At 39.2% G+C, this 23,779-nt stretch overlaps 1 protein-coding gene across 3 annotated transcripts in view; it reads left to right on the top strand.

Moving 5' to 3' along the window:
• The window catches only part of tmem131l (transmembrane 131 like), a 75,656-nt gene that overhangs the window by 48,886 nt on the left and 2,991 nt on the right, over window positions 1-23,779 (top strand). For 2 of the 3 annotated variants that reach the window (XM_051704982.1, XM_051704985.1), the window contains 23 exons: window positions 2,088-2,165; window positions 2,460-2,613; window positions 3,764-3,822; window positions 3,920-4,025; window positions 4,279-4,381; window positions 4,644-4,794; window positions 6,019-6,189; window positions 7,273-7,342; window positions 7,451-7,571; window positions 10,117-10,186; window positions 10,290-10,399; window positions 10,844-10,913; window positions 11,034-11,149; window positions 13,010-13,152; window positions 14,373-14,559; window positions 17,294-17,479; window positions 17,610-17,756; window positions 17,879-18,410; window positions 18,516-18,646; window positions 18,845-18,990; window positions 22,641-22,823; window positions 22,979-23,057; window positions 23,540-23,649. In XM_051704982.1, coding sequence (XP_051560942.1) covers window positions 2,088-2,165; window positions 2,460-2,613; window positions 3,764-3,822; window positions 3,920-4,025; window positions 4,279-4,381; window positions 4,644-4,794; window positions 6,019-6,189; window positions 7,273-7,342; window positions 7,451-7,571; window positions 10,117-10,186; window positions 10,290-10,399; window positions 10,844-10,913; window positions 11,034-11,149; window positions 13,010-13,152; window positions 14,373-14,559; window positions 17,294-17,479; window positions 17,610-17,756; window positions 17,879-18,410; window positions 18,516-18,646; window positions 18,845-18,990; window positions 22,641-22,823; window positions 22,979-23,057; window positions 23,540-23,649 — 3,223 coding nt within the window. The remainder of the gene's footprint in view (window positions 1-2,087; window positions 2,166-2,459; window positions 2,614-3,763; window positions 3,823-3,919; window positions 4,026-4,278; window positions 4,382-4,643; window positions 4,795-6,018; window positions 6,190-7,272; window positions 7,343-7,450; window positions 7,572-10,116; window positions 10,187-10,289; window positions 10,400-10,843; window positions 10,914-11,033; window positions 11,150-13,009; window positions 13,153-14,372; window positions 14,560-17,293; window positions 17,480-17,609; window positions 17,757-17,878; window positions 18,411-18,515; window positions 18,647-18,844; window positions 18,991-22,640; window positions 22,824-22,978; window positions 23,058-23,539; window positions 23,650-23,779) is intronic. The other variant, XM_051704984.1, reaches the window with a different exon arrangement.

The raw sequence follows: 23,779 nt of genomic DNA, 5'->3' as shown, positions 1-23,779 counted from the left end.
TGAAGTGCCACCTGTTTTCAGCAGGGGGCAGTAAGCGAAATTTCTGCTGTGTAGGCAACACACAGCTGTACAGAGAACAAACCACACTCAGGCATGCTTGACAATAGCGACAGCAAGATGAGAACGTGTACTAGCGTTCAAACAGTGTTTTAGCTCCTTGGTTCAAACACAGCTGGACAGAGTTTTTCCAAGTTTTAAACTGTTTAACTTGACACAACAACCAAAAAACGCTGTTTATGACGCATTGCAACCAAAGTGCTCAAAGCATCTGTCTGACGCATGTGTACATTGACGCATCCTTAGAAAAGCCCTTATAATATACATCTCTTTGTAGACAGATTGAATAATTCAATCGCAAAATGAAGTGCTGTGGACTGTAGGTCAATGATAGGCTTATGTTCAAAAATTTGGAAATAAATAGTATATTGCCATCTCAAGCCACTTTTTGTCTTCTCAATGCTTTACTCTGCCACAATAATGTAATGTATTTTATTTTTGAATTATTAGGGCCTAAGCACTGAAAGTGTGAAGACCCTATTCTTCTAAGGATTATTATTATTATTATTATTATTATTATTATTATTATTTTCAAGGTTTTGGGTGCTTTTGGGGCACTTAACATGCTTAAACTCATTACATTTTGCACACATTTTGCATGTCTTCTGCATGCATTGTGTGATTTAGATCAAAATTGAGATGTATGTTTATTCTTGGGCTGATCAGATGGATGTGGCTATTGTGGTTCATGGTCAAAACGCCACCGCCTGGCAGCAGGAAGTGTGGCACTTCAACATGCTTTGAAATAGTCTTATTGCATGTACCCAAATCACTTCAAAATTGTTTAGAATAATGTCAAGATACAGCTTATTTAAAATTGTAAAGGGTTAATTGATATCTTAAAGCATATTGCCATGGGAATGTATTAAATATTATGCTTTCCTAGACAAAATGCATGTGTCCATCATGCATTGTTTTCCGAAAGCCACCAGGTGGAAATGTTCCCATGGTGCTTGGGCCCGTCATCGCTGCTTGCAGCTATATTTGTTATTATTATTATTATTATTATTATTATTATTATCAAGGTTTGGGGTGATTTGGGGCGTTTAACATGCTTAAAAATTCATGAAATTTAGCATATTTTGCTATTGGTTGTCAGCCAGTAGGCCTTGGCAAAAGTTTACACATGGGCATGTAGGGGGGCTCTGTAGCGCCCCCTTTAACATGGGAGTGTAAGGGGGGCTCTGTAGCACCCCCTTTTTCACAGTCATCAAACTTGGAACTTATTTTGTTCTCATCAAGCTGCACAACTTTCATAAATGCAGTCATTAGCTCCACCCAACAGGAAGTAAATTTTTTGGAAATTTGCAGGCTCTGAACTTTTAAATACTCCTCCTAGGAGTTTCATGTGACTGTCACCAAATTTAGGCAACATTATGCTACGATATTGAAGATGTTAAATTGCAAACAGATTTTTTTATATTTTGAACGGTGTTGCCATGGCAAGGCAATAAATTATTGGGAACAAATGGGAAACAGGAAGTGTCAGATCTTCTGTGTGAATTGTGTGATTTTGATCAAAGTTGAGCTGTATGTTTGGTAATGGGGGCTGAACACATTTTATTATTACTTTTAGTATCAAGGTGCCAAAGTACTTTTCACATTCCTACAATACTCATTTATTACCATCTATATTAAGGCACGTTCTGGAGTCCCTTCTGAAACTGACTACTAAAAACATACTTCTGAACTTTATATTATGGCATTTCTAATGTCATTATCTCCTTATGTTAAATCTTTGTCAGAGATCGATGTTAAGGATGGCCCAGGCAGAGCATGATAGAGATTTGGGCCAGTTGACCGAAACATCAAGTGCTCAATTAGGCCAGAGCTGTATATATGCCGTCAGTTCAGTTTACGCACAAACAAAAATAGTTTAGCCCTGTTTGGTGTTATAGTATTCCTCACTTGTAAATCGCTTTGGATTAACGCACGAGCTAAAATAAATGTAAATGTTTTGTGATTAACTTTATCTGAAAAAAAATTTGAGGTATGTTGAATCTGAATGATCTTTTCTTTTGCTCCTGCAGGAAGATGCCTCTAATATAACCATTTTAGGTCTGCTGCTTGATTGCAATTTACCGAAAATATTCTACAATCAGCCCCAGGTATGAATGTTACCTTTTTATTAATCCCTGAAATCATCCCTGGCCAATTCATATTCAGTGATAAACATATCTTAGGGTCACTTGAGCTGTCTCTCTCAGCTGTGCGGTAATGTGTTTTATATCTTGGACTGTAGTCACTTAGTTATCACTAGTCACTAGCTATGGTTTACAAGTTATCTGGTGATTAGTGGAAGGTTTTGCATTCCTGTGATTTCTTTGACAGGTCCTGCATGCTAATGAAATATGTGCCTCCAGCCTTAACATCTCTCTCTCTCTCTCTCTCTCTCCTCACAGAGTGGGTGTTTAGTATCTGAGGAAGGCGAAATTGCACTTCAGATCAGTCTTTCTGAGAGAGGCGAAAGGCCTACCCATCTGGACAAACTCAAGCCCTATGTGCTGGAGAACATTATGGTTCTGCTGGTCCTCCCACCACCAGGAGATTCTGTCTGTATGTGCATTTGTACTTTTATCAGCTAAACAATAATATCTCAATATTATTTAGCCTTTTGACAATATTTGATGTATGTCTTAATATTTGCTTTGAAATAAGGGTGTCCCCCCCCCCATTTAGAGCCATTATCATTTCAACCAATCGACATTTTAATTTAGACTAGGCAAATTTATAAGACTTATTTAACTCTTAAGACAAAGGACAATTGTGCACTTAATTAGTAAAAGTTAAAGGAAACCTTGAATAACCTTTCCTTTTTTAGTTACTGTGTTTTTTTTTTTTCTTCATTGGTCTAATTTATAGTCCTATATAATCAGTGATGTGATGAATCGACTATCATATCAGATTATTGTACCGTGAATGACATTATTGATTAGTTGTGATTAAGGAAACATTTTTAACGGCATGTTAATTGCAAATTAATTGCCAGCTTGTAGTGACTCGGGGGTTAAAGGAATAGTTCACCCAAAAAATGTAAATTCTCATCATTTACTCATCCTCATGCCATCCCAGATATGTATGACTTTCTTTCTTCTGCAGAACACAAATGAAGATTTTTAGAAGATTATCTCAGCTCTGTAGGTCTATACAATGCAAGTGAATGGGTGCCAACATGTGAAGCTCCAAAAAGCACATAAAAGGCAGCATAAAAGTAATCCAGAAGTCTTCAGTGGTTAAATCTATATAATAGGTGCGATACGATTCTCCTCCCTTCCCAGTAGGTGGCAAAATGCACGAAGAATGCAAATCACCCTAAAAAAAAAAAAAAAAAAAAAAGGAAAATGTAAAAGTGAAAGTGGAGATTGATAGTAAAAATTACTTAAATATTGAACTGTTTCTCACCCACACCTATCATATAAATTCTGAAGACGTATGGATTACTTCTATATTGTCTTTATGTGCTTTTTGGAGCTTCAAAGTTCTGGTCACCATTCACTTGCATTATATGGACCTACAGAGCTGAAATATTCTTCTAAAAATCTTCATCTGTGTTCTGCAGAAGAAAGAAAGCCATACACATCTGGGATGGCATGAGAGTGAGTAAATGATGAGAGAATTTTCATTTTTGGGTGATAAGGATGCATTAAAGCACCACCATGTGGCTTCATACAGTATGTTGTTGTAATTATATTGTTTTAATCCACAGCAGATCCCAGAATAAGAGTGTACATGTTGAACTCAGGGGTTAAAAAGCTCTTTGTTAAGGTATGTGCTCACAGGATGACATCATTCTCTTGCGTTGAAATATGTAATTTCTTTTGGACGTTACAGCATGAAACTGTATGTCTTGTGTCTTTTGAAGGAGATGCAGCTCTTGTCAAGGACAGACAGCAGCATAGAACTGAATGAAGTGCTGCTCAAGCCTTCGGCTACAAACTTCACACAAGTGGCTTCACTGTTCTGTAGACGTCAGTACATTTCTGTCAGCCTTATAACTTTTAATGTGTTCTTGAAATGTTATGTTTTCTTTTCTTTATATATATATATATATATATATATATATATATATATATATATATATAATATGTATATGTATGTGTGTGTGTATATATATATATATATATATATATATATATATATATATATATATATATATATATATATATATATTATGATGTTAGGTGTATTTTTGTCATTTTATTTGGCTCTGTTTGTTTTCAGGGTCTTTGTCAGCTAAAAGTAAAAGGTGTACCAGTCAGTTTGGCCTGCAGATATTAGCAGACAGAACAGTGAATTTGTATCCACTGTTGGACTCCACACACAGGTGAAGATTTCAGTATAAACAACTTCATTTAAATAGCATTCATGCATTAATCATTGCAAATAACTCAAGTTACGTAATATTGAATCACTCCTGGGAAGCAAATACACATTGGAACAAGAATACAATTGCGGTAAATGGTCATTACTGTGCAACAGTGATGCTGACTTTAATGATTGCATACATGTTATCCTCACCTCTTAATAGTCAAGTAGAAAATATAAATAAAAAAGGTTTATAAAGCATTGTTCTTGGTGTTTTTCAGGTGGTGGGACTCTGAACTGAGTTCTTTGGTTCAGGTCCGACTGAAGCAAAGAGGTTCAGAGCATGTGGAGCTTTGGCTGTCCAACCCTCTCCCCATTCCCTTCAGAATCACTAACATATCCTTGTCCCAACATATGCACAAACTCTTCAAGGTAGCTCTAAAAATAGTGACCAAATGTTTTAGTGTATATGCATGGGTTGCAGGGCACTTGGGGTCTGAATTAGTCTGTTTAAGATTGCTCATTTGCTGTTGTTGGCAATAGAAAAGGAGATCTCGCACTGGACATGTCAGACAGATGACATGCAGCATCCTAAAATTGGAAACCAATGTTTTCTAAAAATGTGGGCACATCTTGACTGCCATCTGGTGTCCATCGGTGCCCAGCTACGACTTGAGGGGCTGCTCAAAATTCTTCCACATCACTGAGTGCAATATGCATAGTTTTCCATGAAATTCTACCGAACACAAAAGCATTAAAAAAATCATAAAAGTAATCCATGAAACTCCAGTGATTAAATCCATATCTTCAGAAGTGATATGATAGGTGTGGGTGAGAAACAGATCAATATTTAAGTCCTTTTTTCCATTCCGCACCCACACCGCAAATGACAATGTAAATATTTGTCCACTAGTTACTTCAAATATTAGCGGTTCACCCGTCGGCTACCCGCAGGTACCCACCCATGTGCAGGACTCTGAAATTTGGTCACGAGTCGATTTGATTTGAATTATTCCTATCTATTTTCAAAAAATGCTGATAAAGGATTCATCGTTTTTGAGTGATCTTAATTTAGACTGCACAGATGTGCACTAGAGTCTCAGATCCATTTAGGATCAAAGAGATTTGGCTTAAATGTGTGGCTGCAGATATAAACAGAAAAATACAACTAGTGTTGCATGCATCATAGATCTGATATGAATAAAGGATAACATAATGCAACACAATGACTCATTGAAATTAAATATGTCATGTGCAGTCATATAAGGCCCATGTTTAAATCAAGAAGGGTCATAGAATTAAAAACGATTTATTAGTAGCGTATAAAGGCGGTTTTACACGGGATATTGTACCTGCAAGTCCCCTATTCATTTTCAATGTAAAAAAAAAAAAAAACGGCAGAACGCAGGCGGCTCCGCTTGACAATAAATCGTGATGCATCAGTGCATTTTTACACCTGTAATCCCTGAAGATTGAACTGACAGAACTGCACATCATTTATTAAAACACACAAAAAAATACACAAAGCAGTCCAAACAAAAATACACATTTAGAATATCCATATGAGGAGTCTGCTATTAATATGGTTCCTACAGTTGTGCTGTAGTGCTGTTTGTTTTTGTTGCTGTTAAGTATGTATATTTTTGCATCTTATAGATGGCCAATTTTACAAAGTCCCTGGATGTGAGGTCAGGTTGCTGGAAGCTCCTGTCTCTTCAGCTACTTAACAGATCTTTACCCATCAACCCCAGGACCACGGTTACCCTGAAAACCAGTGTGGGACTCTCACTGAAGCTTCACCTCCATATGTACTCCACTGCTTCAAAGGTAAAGCTTCTCACCCACTCTGACTCTCGAAGACCAGCTCTGATGAGTGGCAATAAATTATTCTTATTGTAATGACTGTGTTGCACATGGTATTTTGTGGTAACATAGATGAATTTGAAGTTGTGAAACTGTGAAGTAAAACACACTCAAAGCGTTCACCTCATTAAAAAACAGTAGAGTTTTCCCAGTCGTAACTGTATAATTCCGCTCAATAGCTGGACCACCAGTAGCCTGGTAACAGCAACGTTGCCTCTTAAAAAAATCACAAGATTCCAGCGCCAAGCAATCTGTCTGTCCACACCAGAGTTTCCGCTAAGAAATTTTGGTGCCGGCCAACGTGTCCGGGAATTATAACTATAAATTGGAAAAAATCCAGTTAACTCATTGCTGTGTTTATTTTGCACTGTTAGGCGAACGAAAAGCGTGTTCATCATAGCTGCTTTTCCTTAAAAAAAAAAAAAAACGGCAGTTATGCAATTAGCGTCTAAAAAAACATTCGAAACTAAAACAGAGGGCAAAGCAAAAAGCTAATCTGCAATTGTTATTTTTATGACTATTTTCCTTCCTTCAATTCTACACAGCACAAAAGCGTTTTGCTGCCAGATTGAAGTGAAATGTGTGCAGCGTTTCTCTACAGCTTGAGATGCACATAAACCTGGTATCCTTCTCCAGAAGACGGCTAATTTTGGTGGAGGAAAACGCAGTTGGAGTGCAGATAAGACGCTTAAACATCGCAAAATCAATGCATTTTCAAACGGAAACGTTAGTGTGGAACACTCAGACAGAACCAAGGTGTTCTAGGGCGGAACAGACAGTTTATTGGGCCTCATTCATGAAACTTTCACAAATATATGAGTAAATTAGACGTTCCCGAAAACTTTTAGCTGGATTCACAAATGCTTCATACTCCCCAGATGTTCATTCACAATTATGACAATCCATGCCCATGAAAGCACCATATAAGGAAGGCACCAGACTTGCTAGTAACGAACACTCTCTAGTGCTTCACAGCTTAATTTGACTGAAGATACTGTTTCAGAACTCCTCTCTGTCTCTCCTAATTCTCTGTGCTTCTTTCTTCAGCATGGAGATGTTATGTTTGAGTCTGCTGAGGAGTGTGAACAGCTCTGTCCTCTCCGTATGTCCAGAGCAGGTGTGACAAACATACTCAGACACACATTTTAGCATTAATGGATACTGTAGTCCCTTTCAATGTAGTGTGTTGCTCTGTTTAATAATGATTGATTGTCCACCTTTGCAGGACGTACAGAGTGGCAGGAAACTCTTCTCCCAGAATCATCCTCTTCTCTCTGGAGAGTGGACAGCAGTCTGGCCTCCTCACTGTGTAGCCGTTGGCACTGTAGCAAAGAGCTGTCCTGCAGGTAAACATACAGCATGCACATACACACGATCTCAGACACCTTTTACTATGCTGAAAGAAGTCAAGACATGAAAATTGATCACTGCATGGATTACCTTTTCCGTCTTGCTTGCGCTTCGCTACTGTCTCTCACACATGATCATGTGAATTCTAATGTTTGAAATCCCATTGGTAGTTGCCACATTGCATTGATCTCCATTTGCATAACATTAAACTTTTCGCAGCTTTGTCGTACCACTGGACACGTCCACATCGTTTCGCCAACAGCCACTGTCGCTCATTTCGCCAGAAGTTACCAGCTCTTAAAAATGAGTTCAGGTCGTTTTGATGCTGTGAGTCACTTGCAGTGTGATCAGGGTTAAACAAGGTTGCTTGGCATTATGCTTTCTTTTATAATTGTTGTAATGATTATAATATTATGATTATTTTGTAATTATTGATAGTAATGGTTAATTTTGGTCATGTAATGCATAGTTTCCAAACACAAGACCATTTTGCTCTTGAAAGAAATTGATGCATCTGTTCACCAAGGATGCATTAAATTGATCAAGATTAAAGACATCTATAATTCTACAAATGACTATTTCTATTTAAATAAAAGTTGTAATCTTTAAACTTTCTGTTCAGCCAGGAATACTTGCAGCAATGCAAGTGTTTGGCATACGGTTCATTGAAGCTGCTATTTTAGGACCTGCGAGGAGTCGGTTTCTTAAACTAAAGACTGATCTACTTGTCGTCTTGTTATAGTGCCTCTGGGCCGTCCACTTCTCTCATTCTGTCCTGGTTAGAACAAATTAGCTTTCTTTTTTTCAAAATAGTAGTGAATGGAATAGTGGTGCATCGACCAATCAACCTTTTTTCCCCCTTTTCTCCCAATTTGGAATGCCCAATTCCCAATATGCTTTTAAGTCCTCGTGGTCACGTAGTGATTCGCCTCAATCCGGGTGGCGGAGGACGAATCCCAGTTGCCTCCGCGTCTGAGACTGTCAATCCGTGCATCTTATCACGTGGCTTGTTGAGCACGTTGCCACGGAGACATAGCGCGTGTGGAGGCTTCACGCCTACCGCATCAACCACGCTCAACTCACCATGCGCCCCACCGAGAACGAACAACATTATAGCAATCACGAGGAGGTTACCCCATGTGACTCTACCCTCCCTAGCAAACGGGCCAATTTGGTTGCTTAGGAGACCTGGCTGGAGTCACTCAGCACACCCTGGGATTTCAACTAGTGAACTCCAGGGGTGGTAGCCAGTGTCTTTACCACTGAGCTACCCAGACCCCAGTCAACCTTGTTAAAATAAAATTCAGCATCATAAATTCTGAATCTATGTACTGATTGTCCCATGTCTGCCAAACATGTTGAGTGATCCAAACATCATCTGCAGTCTGAAACTGAACTTTTGATCGGATTTTAGGAGTGAATGCACTTAGCTGCATAGAGAGCTATAGGATGGTCCCTTGCTCCCTATTTAGTGAATGACTTAACCTGCAGTGTGCTGTCTGTCTGCACTGGTCTCAGAACAGTTCAAAATGTACCTTATTTTCATCCTAACTCCATATAAAGCCTCTGAAAGCAATATTGAGCCTATTGATTCTCAGTGTGATAATGCACAGTAAATATAAGATTTCTATGGGAAAAATAGCCTTGTCTGCAGTCGTTGAGTTTAACAGCGTGCCATTCCACTATAAATCAATGACATTTTCAAATTGGCATGTCAGATGAAACTAGAGACTCAAGCAGGTTTCAGTGTAAGAAGTTAAAGGATTAGTTCACCCAAAAATGAATTTTCTCTCATTATGAACAGATGAGGCAAGCCCATTTAATGTGAAGCATGGAGAGTTAAAGCAAAGTTGTATTTATTTAATATTTTGTGTGTGTGTGTGTGGATTTCTTTGAAGGTTTGCTTTTCATCATCGATTTCTCTTTTGTAAAATCTGATTGTGCATATGAGCTGACGCCACTTGTAACAACTGCTGTAATTGTATATTTTTACGTCCATAGCACCGCAGCCAAGTAATTTGCATAAATGCACTTGATTGAATAAGATGCGATCTAATATGCTCACCTGTGCTGGTTCATGTTTTGAAAAGCTGTGCCACTGAACGATGGCCAGAGAAACGTAAACAAGCGCTCTCCAGTCCGAATTTGCTCTGTCTACTGCTGAATGCTGTTGCACTCGCCACTGAATGCTGTTAAACTCACCGCCGAATGCTGTGCACAAGCCGCTAATTGTTGTTAAATTACCGCTGAGTTTTGTACAGAGAGTGTTCTGATGATGGGAGGGGATTAGACGGAGGGCCAGATAAAAGTGATTGCCGGGCCTCCAATTGAATAGCCCTTGTGTATAGCGAAGACAAAACACAATGTACGCGCATAAGGACGTTGGGTTGCACAAGGGTATATATACTATAATGTGTGCCATATTAAGATGCATTCACCCAAAATGCAAATACAGACATTTTTACTTAAGACCACACACGGACAAAGACCTTCTCTCAAACATACATAATCTGTCTCTGTGTGCATGTGTGTTTTGTTCAGATGGCCCAGACTTCCTGCAGACCACTCTTCACCTCTCAACTTTGGAGCCACACCTGTCAACGATAGTAAGGTAGGGCAATCACTCATTATTTAACTAATGAATTAATCAGTGGTGACCATTGTGTCAATAAAATGAATTAATCGGTTGTACATTTGATCTATTATTGCTCCAGGTTCAAAATTTCACTCTGAAAAACCCGACCGGTTCAGTGGTTTCTGTGGAGATCAGAATCCTGTCCTCATACCCGGCTCCACTTGAAGCCCTAGACATGCTGACCAAATGGTACATTAAAACAGACACACAAACAGTTGTACGGTAGCTCTCAACTGGTTTTACTTTAGGACATCGATTTTTCGTTGGACATCAAGTGGCAACCCAACACCGTTCCAAAATTCTGTAGAGTTTGATTGGATGCATAATCTTTGACATCAACAATAAAAGACATAGGAAGGATTTTCTTCTACATTTTAAAGTAGATAAGCCTATTTATTTTGCTATTCTAACTATGCACGATCATGTGGTTTGTTGAATTTAGCGTTGTGGTTCCATGCTGTCTGCAACCCTATCAGAATAGACCTAAGACACATTTTTTAGTCACCAGTTGAGAGCCACTGACCTACATTCGGCTCGAAATCTGAATTACAATTGCCTTAATATAGAATATTTAATACAAAAATGAATATCTCTGAGTAGCTATAAACTTTTACGTGCCTGTTTCTGTTCTAGGTTTAATATTAGCCCGCTGTCCGTGAATATCACTACAACAGAATTTTCGCTGTTGGCTGCTGACCATAAGGTAATGCTAATTACACTAATCAGTCTTGTGCTTATAATGACTGCTCTGTAACCATGCACGTTTTTTGCAGTGTATTGTAAATGTGCTGTTTGGTAACTGTACTCGCACTCTTGCGAACAGGAAAGTGAGAGAGGCGGTGTGCTGAGATTCCTCCTCCATCCGTGGGAGTCAAAGACGGTTTCAGTTGCATACCGACCCACAGAACACAAGCCTGTTACTTCACTGCTCCTGATCAGGTAATGCTCTGCATCAAATGAGTTTAACTAAAGTATTTAATGTAGTTTAATCTACTTTTGGATTAAAGAAAAAAGTAGTAAACAATCACTAGTTGTTGTGATGTGACATGAAGATAATGCGTTGTTATTAAATGTGTTCTGCAGTCATGTTGTATGTACAGTAGCACTATTCTTGGATAGTAGTGGTATTCGGCTGAACTCCACTGCTAGTTTAAGGGGGCTTTTGCTGAGCTATTGCTTTAATAAGGGCTATTGAAACAGGACGCTAGACAGAGAGCACCAGAATGGTACTTAAAACAGGGATATTGAGAAGCGCTTTTTGCCTCTTAACTTGGTGCAGCATTTTAAAATGCATTCAGAGTTCCCACGTGTCCTGAAAAACCTGGAATTTTGCAATGCAGTTTTCCAGTCATGGAAAAGTCATGGAAAATGTGAAAAATATCTTAATATCCTGGAAAGTAATTATTTGTCCTGGAAAATAGAACTGTTTGACTGTGTTGCTAAAAAGGTTTTTGTTACATGCACAAAAACATGGCAATGATCGGGACTCGGCGTAGGAGTCAAACACACAAATTTGTATCGTTTTGTCACTTCTGCCGGCTGCGCATTGTGAAACAACATCAGCGGTTAACTGTCATGAAGGAATCCCTTTCACTTTCTCTGCTCATCTACTGTCATCTCTGCTTTGCTCCCACGAAATAGTTTAAGTATTGAAAAAGTACAAAATACGATATTTTCATTCCAACATTGCTGTTGTGTTTACCACAAAACATTTGAGTTATAAACTTTAGACGATGATGATCGGACCACTGATAAAAATAAATAAATAAAAAAAATTGAATGAATTGGTAGCGTGGTGATTCAGCCTTCACACCACACGTCGTGATGTGAATTCATTTTCAGTTATTCAACGATCAGTTTATTCCACGGTTGGCACATGTAGTGTTTTCTGGCGGTGAAATCACGGAATCTAGTAATGAAAATGGCATGAGCTATAAATGCAGAATGTCATGGAATATGACATATTTGGACAAAAATGAATGTTTGAATGCACAATTAATCCAATTAAAATTATATGTTCTAGTGTGATAATTAAACGGCAAAAGTCTGTGATTTAGTTGAATAAATATATAATCTGCAAGTGATGCACGCTTCAAAATGAATGTGGGAAGCCGCTCATACACTGAAAACACCTCATCATGCTCGTCACGTGTGCTCTTGTGTGTGTGAGATGAGATGACAGAGAGCAGAACACTCTGAAGTGTGCAGCACATGCAGACTATGTATTTATTTAATTAAATCACAGTTTTACCTGGATTAATAATCACACTGGGCCATGTAGCGAACTGCTTATCTGGAGGTGAATACCTACCATCAGAAACACAGAGAAAAGTGTTTTTGCTTAAATATTACACTTGTTGGGCACATAAAATGTCCTGGAAAATTGTGCCTTGAAAAGAGTGGGAACCCTGGCATTGCTTATGGTACGGGACTCTGATAAGAGAGCAAGATGCAATGCCCGAAGACCTCTATCTGACACATATGTACAGTACATAATAAAAAAATCGAGCAAATGGAGAATTAATTCATCATCTTTCTTCGATTTTCTGTTGTTTGACTGGACTGACTTGCAGAGCTGCGTGAATCAATGTACAATAATATTTGAATATTTAATACAATAATATTAACTGAATGGAACTGTAAAGTATTAATACAATAACATCATGGTAACATCATTCAGCCTGTTATTCTAACATTGGTTTTTGATAGCTTAGCTGGTATCGTACCATAGACGTTATTAAGGTTTCTTGACAACCCTTGTTAGCATACAGTAATTGTGACTCAATCTGTTTTTAACAGGAACAATCTGACAGTATTTGACATGGTTCTGGTTAAAGGGTTTGGGGCTAAGGAGCTTCTGAGGGTGGGGGGAAAGCTCCCCGGGCCTGCATCCTCACTGCGTTTCAACGTACCCCAGTCTACTCTCAAGGAATGCAGAGATGGTGAGATAGACACTCCACAGAATCTGGTGACATCGCACTGAGTGTTTGGTGAAAAGTAAAATAACGGTGCTGATTTTAATCAGTTCTTTTTAATGAACTGATTGAACTAATTTGCAAATCCACTCAGTTGAACTGATTCTGAGTTATTGGTTTAACCAAATCTGTTGAACCCTGTGGATTGATTACTGAGAATGTGCACATGAATTAAGTTAAAGGCGCTCTTGAATGTCTGCCCAGAACCACATACATATATTATCATATATATATATGATAAAGCAGCTTGTTCTCTAAGAATGATCTGACTAGAGTCTTTATCTCATGTGACCAGTGGCTGTTAAGGCCCCTGCACACTTCATACAAAATCAAGTAACAAATGGGTGTGACGTCATTTATAACAAAATCTGGCCAAATCGAAGGTGTTTTTGCGTTCCTTTTGGTTGTTCGGAACAGCTCGCCAGGGAGAACTTTCAGGAAATCTTTGTACCAGCTGCTAAACACCTTACTGCCATTGGTCCATGTCATCGGTGGGTGTGACCTGGAGCTCCACCTACTTTGAGGCTGACAGTAAATTATATTTACGTTGTCCAGTCAGTCTAGATCAGTCAACATGAACACAATGGCGTGCAGTTATTTGCGAGCTTGTGCAAACTTACCTACATCTGGATGAGCGACATGATGGGTTCCATCATAAATCACAATAACAGAGTGTTTTCGGCGCATATTATGGCCGTGTATAACGCATTAGCGCCATGAATGCACAATGTAAACATAACAAATTACACATTATCTGCTGTACATATATATTACTTTAAATCATCTTTGAGTAGTTAAAACAGCTTCTTATACTGATCTTCTTTGAATTTAACTCATAGAATGATGCATGGAGTCATTGATGGCACATTTTAATGTCATCTTATTTGATGTTTTACATGTAATCTCGTGCGTCCTCATACTTAAATGCTCCTCTAAACGCCTCCCCCAGCGGTGTAGCCAGTGTCTGAATGTTCGCAAACAGAATGTCATTGCTCGACTATTTCAAACTTCTTTTTGTGTCTGAACGGACAATGAACAAGAACTTCTCTTTAAGTGTGCAGGGGCCTGTAGGCTCCAAAAAGGACACACACAAAAAAAGCACAGATTTTTTTCAACAGGTTTAAACAAAATGCAAAGTGAAAGGCAGGTGTAATTAAAATACATTTTATTCCTTGTCTTTTTCACAGGTTTGAGATCAAGTAAGCCGTTGTTTGCCATCCAAAAGAGTTTTAAAGTGGAGAATGCAGGCGAGTTGCCGCTGACTGTAGTATCCATGAACATTAATGGATATCAATGTCAGGGTTACGGCTTTGAGGTGCAGCAATGCAGATCATTCAGAGTGGACTACAACTCCTCCTCAGAAATCACAATTGCGTAAGTCTTGGAGTGCTAATATGGCTTACAGTTTCTATGCTATACAATGCATGCAGAGATTGAGACTTAAGCTATCCCATGCAAATAAAATCTCTAAAATGTGCATAAACATATATGCTTGCTTGAGGTGGATACATTTGTTGTTTGAAAAGATGATATGTGCATAAACTATGATGGAAATAAATTTACTGAATAAACTCCCATAAAATGTATAGGTACGGATGCGCATCAAAGAAATCATGTGATTTTTGCATCGACAAATCACAGGACTGAACAATTTTCTCATAACTGGACTAACCAGCACACCAATGTGCACACCCGCTTATTACATGGCTACTAACCAAATAAATAAATACATGGACATAAAATACTGATTTGCACTGAAATTGTGTAATTATGTGAGAAGAAAGTAATCACTGAACAGCTGAAATCAACCTCCGGTTTGCATTGGAGTTCTGTTGGTGTTTACTTTGTAAAAATGACCGGCTGACTCCTCAGTATTCAGCCTACTTAATAAATAAATAAATAAATAAATAAATAAATAAATGCATATGAAACATTGAGTTGAAATTATTTTACTAGCTTACTTGTAAAGATTGCACAATGCTCCGAGAAGCAGGAGAGATGGCTCGCAAAACCCGGATGAGCTGTCTGATACCTCTTAATCCTCAGGTTTGCGGTTGTTACAGAGCAATATCTGACCACTGGATGGCGGCATTGACCAATCAGAATAGAGTATTCCAGAGAGCCGTGTAATAATATCGAATAACATCTTAAATGTTGCTCTGGTCATTCTGAAATTCTGGAGCTAAAAACTGCATATAGTTTGGAGCGCAAATAAGTTGAATACAAACTTCAGCTGTGCCAAAGAGCAGGTTTATTGACACCTTTGCTTCATCAGACACATAAAAAACATAACATGTATAGATACGCACAGCGAAGTCTTAAGGATGGAGGAATGCCATCAAAATTGACTTGCCTCCCAGAACTGTCTGATGCGCTGTCGATCTCAAACATAAGATATCTGCCACAGATCGTTAGCAAACACAAAGTTCTTCAGAGTGTTTTATCAGCATGCTCTTAATCGCAAGAAATGTATTCAGTTGTTTTTAAAGAGCAACAGAGGCTACAATTTCCCCAAAAGTGACTATTGTGTTCTCTTGAACGCAGTGGCGGATTTAGGCATGGGCGAAATGGGCAGTTGCCCAGGGCGGCATATTGTGGTGGGGCGGCACGAGGCACCCACACAGATCACAACCCCAACCCCAACCACCGCCCCCCCCCAACAACATTTGCGGGATGTTGAAGTGGGTATCGTCCAAGGCGCCATACGATCACCATTAAATTCACAATATGGATGGAAGCATAGTGATAGTTTCGAACTTTAAGTCCATATTTGTTTAATCAGACTTGTAGGGCAGAAAATATCAAATTGGAGATTGTGTCTTTAATTTGAGAAGCAAAATAAAGTTGCCACTGTCTGATGAAACGTTATGTAAACCATTCACTGTTTAACTAAATTCGCTGTTTCAAAATAAGTCACTTATGTGATTCGCGTAGATCTGAAGAGGCTTTTTATTCTTCTTCAGGGAATTCGAATTAGTCCAAAAGCGTTTGAAGCAGAACATATTTCTTAAGTTGTCTCAAAGTGAATGTTGCTGGGCCTTCCAAAGAGATGTTGAGTTCATGTCCTATAATTAAGCTGCCAATAAAGTAACAATAAAGCTTCAAGTCAGTTCCAATATTTAAATACTGATTAATTTAAGTGAAAACTGTAAATCCAGGTCTTGTACTCGTTCAGCTCGAGCATTGTTGTTACCAGAAGTGCATTTGCACGGCCAATCCAGGAAACTAAAAAAAGTATAAAAATAGGCTAATCCTTCCCACCTACTCTGTTACTATGATCTAAACTAGTTGAAAATGTTCAATAGATGAAATTACTCTGAAGCAATCATGCTTCTGGATTCTTTTGAGCAGCAGATTTCAATGGTGGAGATGGGCAGCGTTTTAATAATCTTTTAAGCATTATATAATGTAGTAATGTTTGTTGATGTTAATACAAGTTATTATAAAGAAATATCTATGGTTTACATTGAAGAAATGATGTGGGTTCTTTCTGAAGCAATTGCATTTTGGAAATTAAAAACAGCTGTTTGCGATTGGAGTTGTGTGTGATTCTCTCATTACAAGTTCAAACCCACCAACAGCAGTTGCGGAGTACGTGGGTCTCATTAGAACAGACGCGATGGCAATGACGGTGATCCGTTAAATATTATAAATTATGTCAAATCCTGAGTTTATCCTGATCTATCGATCCTGATAGCAATTTAAAGCAGCCTAAATCTCCAATGATCTTTCTTAAATGCTGTTTCAACACCACAAACAACACATTTTGGGCATTTTTCAACTCCGTTTGAGCGCAGCACCCATAGACAACAGTTCTTCGCTCCACTGCAAAAAGAACCCTGAAGTGCCAGAGCAGGGCATTTGTTTGTAAACAGTAACTTCATCTATAACTTTACAGAACAGAGTTGAGCAGCATCTAGTAATTCTTTTTTTGTAATCAAGAGTAATAAATTATAATTATAAGTTTGAGATTATTGCTCTGCCTGTCTTTTGTTTTTTCCTCTTTTCCTTCTGTTAATTTCTTTCTGTATTCTCATCCACCTTGCTGTGGATTTCCTGTGTTTGTTATGCTTCCTACATCTCAACCACTCTTTCTGTCTCTCTCTAGATTTACACCAGACTTCACATCTTCATGGGTTATCAGAGACTTGACTCTGGTAACAGAGCGTGGTTCCTCCTTTCACTTCACCCTCAATGTGACTCTGCCTCACCACATGCTGCCCCTGTGTGCTCAGGTGGTGCCAGGCCCCAGTTGGGAGGAGTCCTTCTGGGTCATCACACTGGTCTTTACCTGGTTAGCCACCCTCTAAAATAGACACCTACACCACACAAAGTGCTACCCTAGGGCCCATGGCTGTCCTTAAAACTTAAAAATTGATTAAATGCAACTTCATGCGTTAATCTGAAAACCATTCTCTTTATAGTTCCTCTCTTGCTGGTGTGTGTCTGATGGCTTTCAGTCAAGCTCAGCACATTATAAGTGAGTTCTTAACACCCAATGCCCGAACCAATCACAACTCTGTACCACGTGAAAACAGCAGTGTCAACCACAGCGCCTCAAACGGTGTCAGGTAAGAACGGTCTTTACGAACGAACCTGAAACTTGATTTTTGGGAGCTATTTGTTATAGGCAATCTGTTTGTAAAATGGAAGTTGATTTTTTTTTTTAATGACTTGTTTATTGTTTATTTAGTAGAGGAAAAGTTAGTTGTAAGAACTTCACTGATGCATCTGACAAAGGCAAGGGACGGGGCTCTCCAGCCATGGCAAATGGGACAGTTCGGTCACAGTCCTCATCCAAGAAAAGTTCCGGAGGTGCTTCGCAGCCTCCGAAGAAGCAAACTAAAGTGTCATTCCTCTATGGTAGATACAAAAGTAGCCCTGCAGCTGCTGCTGCTAGTGCTTCCACTAACACTACCTTTTTCAACCCTTCCACCGACGAAGAGGGAGATCGTACCTTTGAGTTGGATCCAGAGGTTTGTAATAACAACAATAACAACAACGACGTATTAGATGAAACCCTACTTCTTTCTGAGAAGAAAGAGCACTTTAGAGAATCCAAGGAGGACAAGGCATTGCCTGCTGATATGTTTCCCATGGAAACACTTTCTGGATTACCTGAAAACATCACAGCATGTAACATCTCTCAGCCTGCAGATGAAGTGGTCGAGAACGAGTGTAAAAGAAAAAGCAATGCCGAAAAAAGGGATAACGTAAATGAAGAGGTAACAAGCTGTCTTCCCCACTGAATGCACAAATGGTTCTCAACCTTTATGTTGTGGTTATTTCTCTGTAACCAAACTAAGTCAGATGAATTGTGTGTGCCTCAGAATATAGAGAGTGGCAGCACTCAGAAGAAGAGGCCAGAGAAAGATGCAGAACTTGGAGTGTCTGCCACCAACACCAAAGGAAAGAAAAACTCAGGCAGGAGTCGTAGGAAGGCAGCTGAACTCATTCCTGGGTGAGTGTCTGGGAATGAAAGAATAAAAAGCTAGGGCTTTTGAAGTGGAGAATTTCTCTATTAACCTGCGTGTGTTCATTATCTAGTGTTCTAGTGGTAATAACAGAGAGGAACCCAGGCCACCACCCAAACCAAAGAAGGTGATGAACTCTGATACATGTTGTAAAAGCTATTTTTTTCTCTCTCTTAAACCCACAGGCCTCCTGAAAACAGCATTGTCATGGTGACAGAGAGTGAGAGAGAACCTGAGTGCATAGACTCTCGTAATGCTGCTAGAATCTGCAACACGAAACCTGAGCAACCCAAAATAAGACCCAACCCAGACAGCCCTCTCAAACACAGTTGTAAGGATGTGATGTAAAACAGTTCCTGACTCACCATTGTGTTTGCATGAAATGATGTCAGTGTCCCTGAAATCTCCACTCTTTATGTTATTACAGTCTCTGAACATTACATGAAACAGCATTCACAGTGCATTCCACTAGTAAAAACAGAAAATTCAGTGAGAAATGATGTAGGCCGAGACTTCATCCTTCAGGATTTGATATTATTGGACAATATTCATAAAGTGCAATATTCAGTGCATTCATAAAGTATTCAGACTCCTTCATTTTTTTCACATTTTATGTTGCCGCCTTTTTCACATCAATCTACAATCCATTCCCCATAATGACAAAGCAAAAACCAGATTTTTGATAACTTTATTAGCAAATTTATTAAAGAACAAACTGAAATATCACAGTAACAAGTATTCAGACCCTTAACTCAGTACTTAGTTGAAGCACCTTTGGCAGCGATTACAGCCTCAAGTCTTTTTGGGTATGATGCGACAAGCTTTGCACACCTGGATTTGGGGATTTTCTGCCATTTTTCTCTGCAGATCCTCTCAAGCTCTGTCAGGTTGGATGGGGACCGTCGGTGGACATTTTCAGGTCTCTCCAGAGATGTTCGATTGGGTTCAAGTCCGGGCTCTGGCTGAGCCACTCAAGGACATCCAAAGAGTTGTCCCTAAGCCATTCTTGTGTTGTCTTGGCTGTGTGATTAGGGTCATTGTCCTGTTGGAAGGTGAACCTACGGCCCAGTCTGAGGTCCTGAGCACTCTGGACTAGGTTTTCATTAAGGATATCTCCATTCAGCTTTCCTTCAACCCTGACCAGTCCCCCAGTCCCTACCGCTGAAAAACACCCCCACAGCATGATGCTACCACCACCATGCTTCACCTTTGGGATGGTATTGAGCGGTGTCTGGTTTCCTTAAGACATGATGCTTGGAATTTAGGCCAAACAGTTCAATCTTCATTTCATCAGACCAGAGAATCTTGTTTCTCACAGTCTGAGAGTCCTTTAGGTGCTTTTTTTTATGTGTCTTGCACTGAGGAGAGGCTTCCGTCTGGCCACTCTGCCATAAAGCCCAGATCGGTGGTGTGTTGCAGTGATGGTTGTCCTTCTGCAAGTTTCTCACATCTCCACACATGATCTCTGGAGCTCAACCAGAGTGACCATCGTGTTCTTGGTCACCTCTCTTACCAGGGCCCTTCTGCCCTGATTGCTCAGTTTGGCCGGGCGGCCAGCTCTAGGAAGAGTCCTGGTTGTTCCAAACTTTTTCCATTTCAGAATTATGGAGGACACTGTGCTCTTGGGATCCTTCAATGCAGCTGAAATGTTTCTTGTAGCCTTCCCCAGATCTGTGCCTCGACACAGTCTTGTCTCTGAGCTCTACAGGCAGTTCCTTTGACCTCATGGCTTGGTTTTTGCTCTGATATGTATTTTCAGCTGTAAGACCTTATATAAACAGCTGTGTGCCTTTCCAAATCATGTCCAATCAATGGAATTTGGCCACAGGTGGACTCCAGTCAAAGTGTAGAAACATCTCAAGATTATCCAGATAAATGGGATGCACCTGAGCTAAATTTCAAGTGTCATAGCAAAGGGTCTGAATACTTATGTCAATGTAATATTTCAGTTTTTTCCAAGTTATCAAAACATTTTCATTATGGGGTATGGAGTGTAGATTGATGTGGAAAAAAAATCACAAATAATTTTTCCAACAATTGTTTACTGACAGATTGTTTCACTTTTAATTGACTATATCACAAATCCAGTGGGTCAGAAGTTTACATACACTAAGCTAACTGTGCCTTTAAGCAGCATGTAAAATTCCAGGAAATGATGTCAAGCCTTTAGACAATAAGCCAATTAGCTTCTGATAAGAGGTGTACTGAATTGGAGGTGTACCTGTGGATGTATTTTAAGGCCTACCTTCAAACTCAGTGCCTCTTTGCTTGACATCATGGGGAAATCAAAAGAAATCAGCCAAGACCTGAGAAAAAAAATTGTGGACCCCCACAAGTCTGGTTCATCCTTGGGAGCAATTTCCAAACACCTGAAGGTACCACGTTCATGTACAAACAATAGTACGCAAGTATAAACACCATGGGACCACGCAGCCATCATACCGCTGAAGAAGGAGACACATTCTGTCTCCAAGAGATGAATGTAGTTTGGTGCGAAAAGTGCAAATCAATCCCAGAACAACAGCAAAGGACCTTGTGAAGATGCTGGAGGTAACAGGTAGATAAGTATCTATATCCACAGTAAAATGAGTCCTATATCGACATAACCTGAAAAGCTGCTCAGCAAGGAAGAAGCCACTGCTCCAAAACCACCATAAAAAAAGCCAGACTACAGTTTGCAAGTGCACATGGGGACAAAGATCTTACTTTTTGGAGAAATGTCCTCTGGTCTGATGAAACAAAAATTGAACTGTTTGGCCATAATGACCATCGTTATGTTTGGAGGAAAAAGGGTGAGGCTTGCAAGCCGAAGAACACCATCCCAACCGTGAAGCATGGGGGTGGCAGCATCATGTTGTGGGGGTGCTTTGCTGCAGGAGGGACTGGTGCACTTCACAAAATAGATGGCATCATGAGGAATGAAAATTGTGTGGATATATTGAAGCAACATCTCAAGACATCAGCCAGGATGTTAAAGCTCGGTCGCAAATGGGTCTTCCAAATGGACAATGACCCCAAGCATACCGCCAAAGTTGTGGGAAAATGGTTTAAGGACAACAAAGTCAAGGTATTGGAGTGGCCATCACAAAGCCCTGACCTCAATCCGATAGAAAATTTGTGGGCAGAACTGAAAAAGCGTGTGCGAGCAAGGAGGCCTACAAACCTGACTCAGTTACACCAGTTCTGTCTGGAGGAATGGGCCAAAATTCCAGCAACTTATTGTGAGAAGCTTGTGGAAGGATACCCAAAACATTTGATCCAAGTTAAACAATTTAAAGGCAATGCTACCAAATACTAACAAAGTGTATGTAAACTTCTGACCCACTGGGAATGTGATGAAAGAAACTATTATTCTGACATTTCACGTTCTTAAAGTAGTGATCCTAACTGACCTAAGACAGGGAATGTTTTCTACGATTAAATGTCAGGAATTGTGAAAAACTGAGTTTAAATGTATTTGGCTAAGGTGCATGTAAACTTCTGACTTCAACTGTGTGTGTGTGTGTGTGTGTGTGTGTATATGTACACACAGTGTATATATATGGCTGTCAGTTGATTTTAAAAATTATTATCAAAATAATTACATGTACCAATTGATTAATGTAATCAATCGCATATATCAGTTATAACTGAAAAAGGCATCCAAATAAAGATAATTTATTATATAATAATGAAAATCATAAATATTATATATAATAAATATTATAATTCAAATACACTACATCATATAAACATACTGTGGCAGCAGAGAAGAAAATTTAGACGATACAAAAAGTGGCTTTAAAATTGAAAATATTTTTATTTCCATATAATTGTACATATATCATTGGCCTACTTCTGTCTGTGCTATTTTAATTGTTATATAATTAATATATAAATTTTTTTTTCATCAAAAACCTAAATTAAGAAATTAATAACCAAACTGAGCTTACCTTAAATACGTTAAACAGGTTTCTTTTTTTTTCTTTTTTTTTTACTCAGCCGCCACGTCTTTGTGCAGACCGAGGCGCAAGTGTCCAGAGCGACGTCTGCAGTGGGAGTCCGGTTCTGATTCAAGCAGTTCATCAGGCAGCGTTAGGGCCAGCCGAGGCTCCTGGGGCAGCTGGAGCAGCGCTAGCAGCATAGAGGGAGAAAAGGATCCAAACAAACATCCCAGCAGGAAAAGTACGAGATCAGACACACACATTCAGTTACTGAGCCGCATGGGAACATTGTCACTTTTTATTCACAGCAGTTTCCAAGAGAAGTTGAATTGTATATGTATTTATGTAATGTATAACCATTTGAGTTGAAATTGTTGTTTGGCATTTTTCCTTTAGGAGACAACATCCATTACAACCCATATCCAACAGATCGTGAATGTTACCTGAACATGAACTGTACTTACAAAACTCAAAGGTAAAAGGATCAAAGCACATCAAGGATTTGTTAGTTTTTGGCTGCTGAAGTCTTAATGAATATCTGGCTGTGTAATAAAACAATAAGCCATGAGAGGCTGCACAATACAATGCGGAAACAGCAATTTGACAAAAGTGACACAACGACGAATAAATGACACATTTATTATTAATAGTAATGAAACAAACTGCTAAGTAATCAGCTTAAATGTATGGTTTATAATATTAATATGCAGTCCCATGTGTGCATATATCATTTATTTTACAACCGGAGCTGTCAGTTTTATAAAATAAGCATGGTGGTCCCGCTTCATATTAGGTGTCCTGCTGTGAATTTGTATTGAATTGCATGTGCAGAAACCTACTTTTACTAAAAGATAACACCCCAATCACATGTAACTACCGCTAGTTGCAATGTTAATTTTTTGTACATTGATAGTATGGTAGCTTTGGTACAATAACATGACATGCATTTGTCAACAGCATGAACAATCTTTATGTCAGGGAACCGTGCCGAAGCCCAGAGGGCTGTCCTGCCCCTGCACTCCCTCACAGCTTCGCAGATGTAGCTGGAGGTGTTGATAAAAACATTGGTGAGGGACATTTACGCTTTTTATTCTTACGTTACATTAATAGAGAAGAACATTGGAATTGACGATTCTTGATGTTTTAACTGTTCAGTTTTGCCCTGGTAAAAGCAATTATGTGTGTTGCTGTCTTCAG

Source organism: Myxocyprinus asiaticus, chromosome 8 (assembly GCF_019703515.2).
Source record: "Myxocyprinus asiaticus isolate MX2 ecotype Aquarium Trade chromosome 8, UBuf_Myxa_2, whole genome shotgun sequence".
Taxonomy (NCBI): Eukaryota; Metazoa; Chordata; class Actinopteri; order Cypriniformes; family Catostomidae; genus Myxocyprinus; species Myxocyprinus asiaticus.
This window is presented reverse-complemented; position numbering and strand designations above follow the sequence as displayed.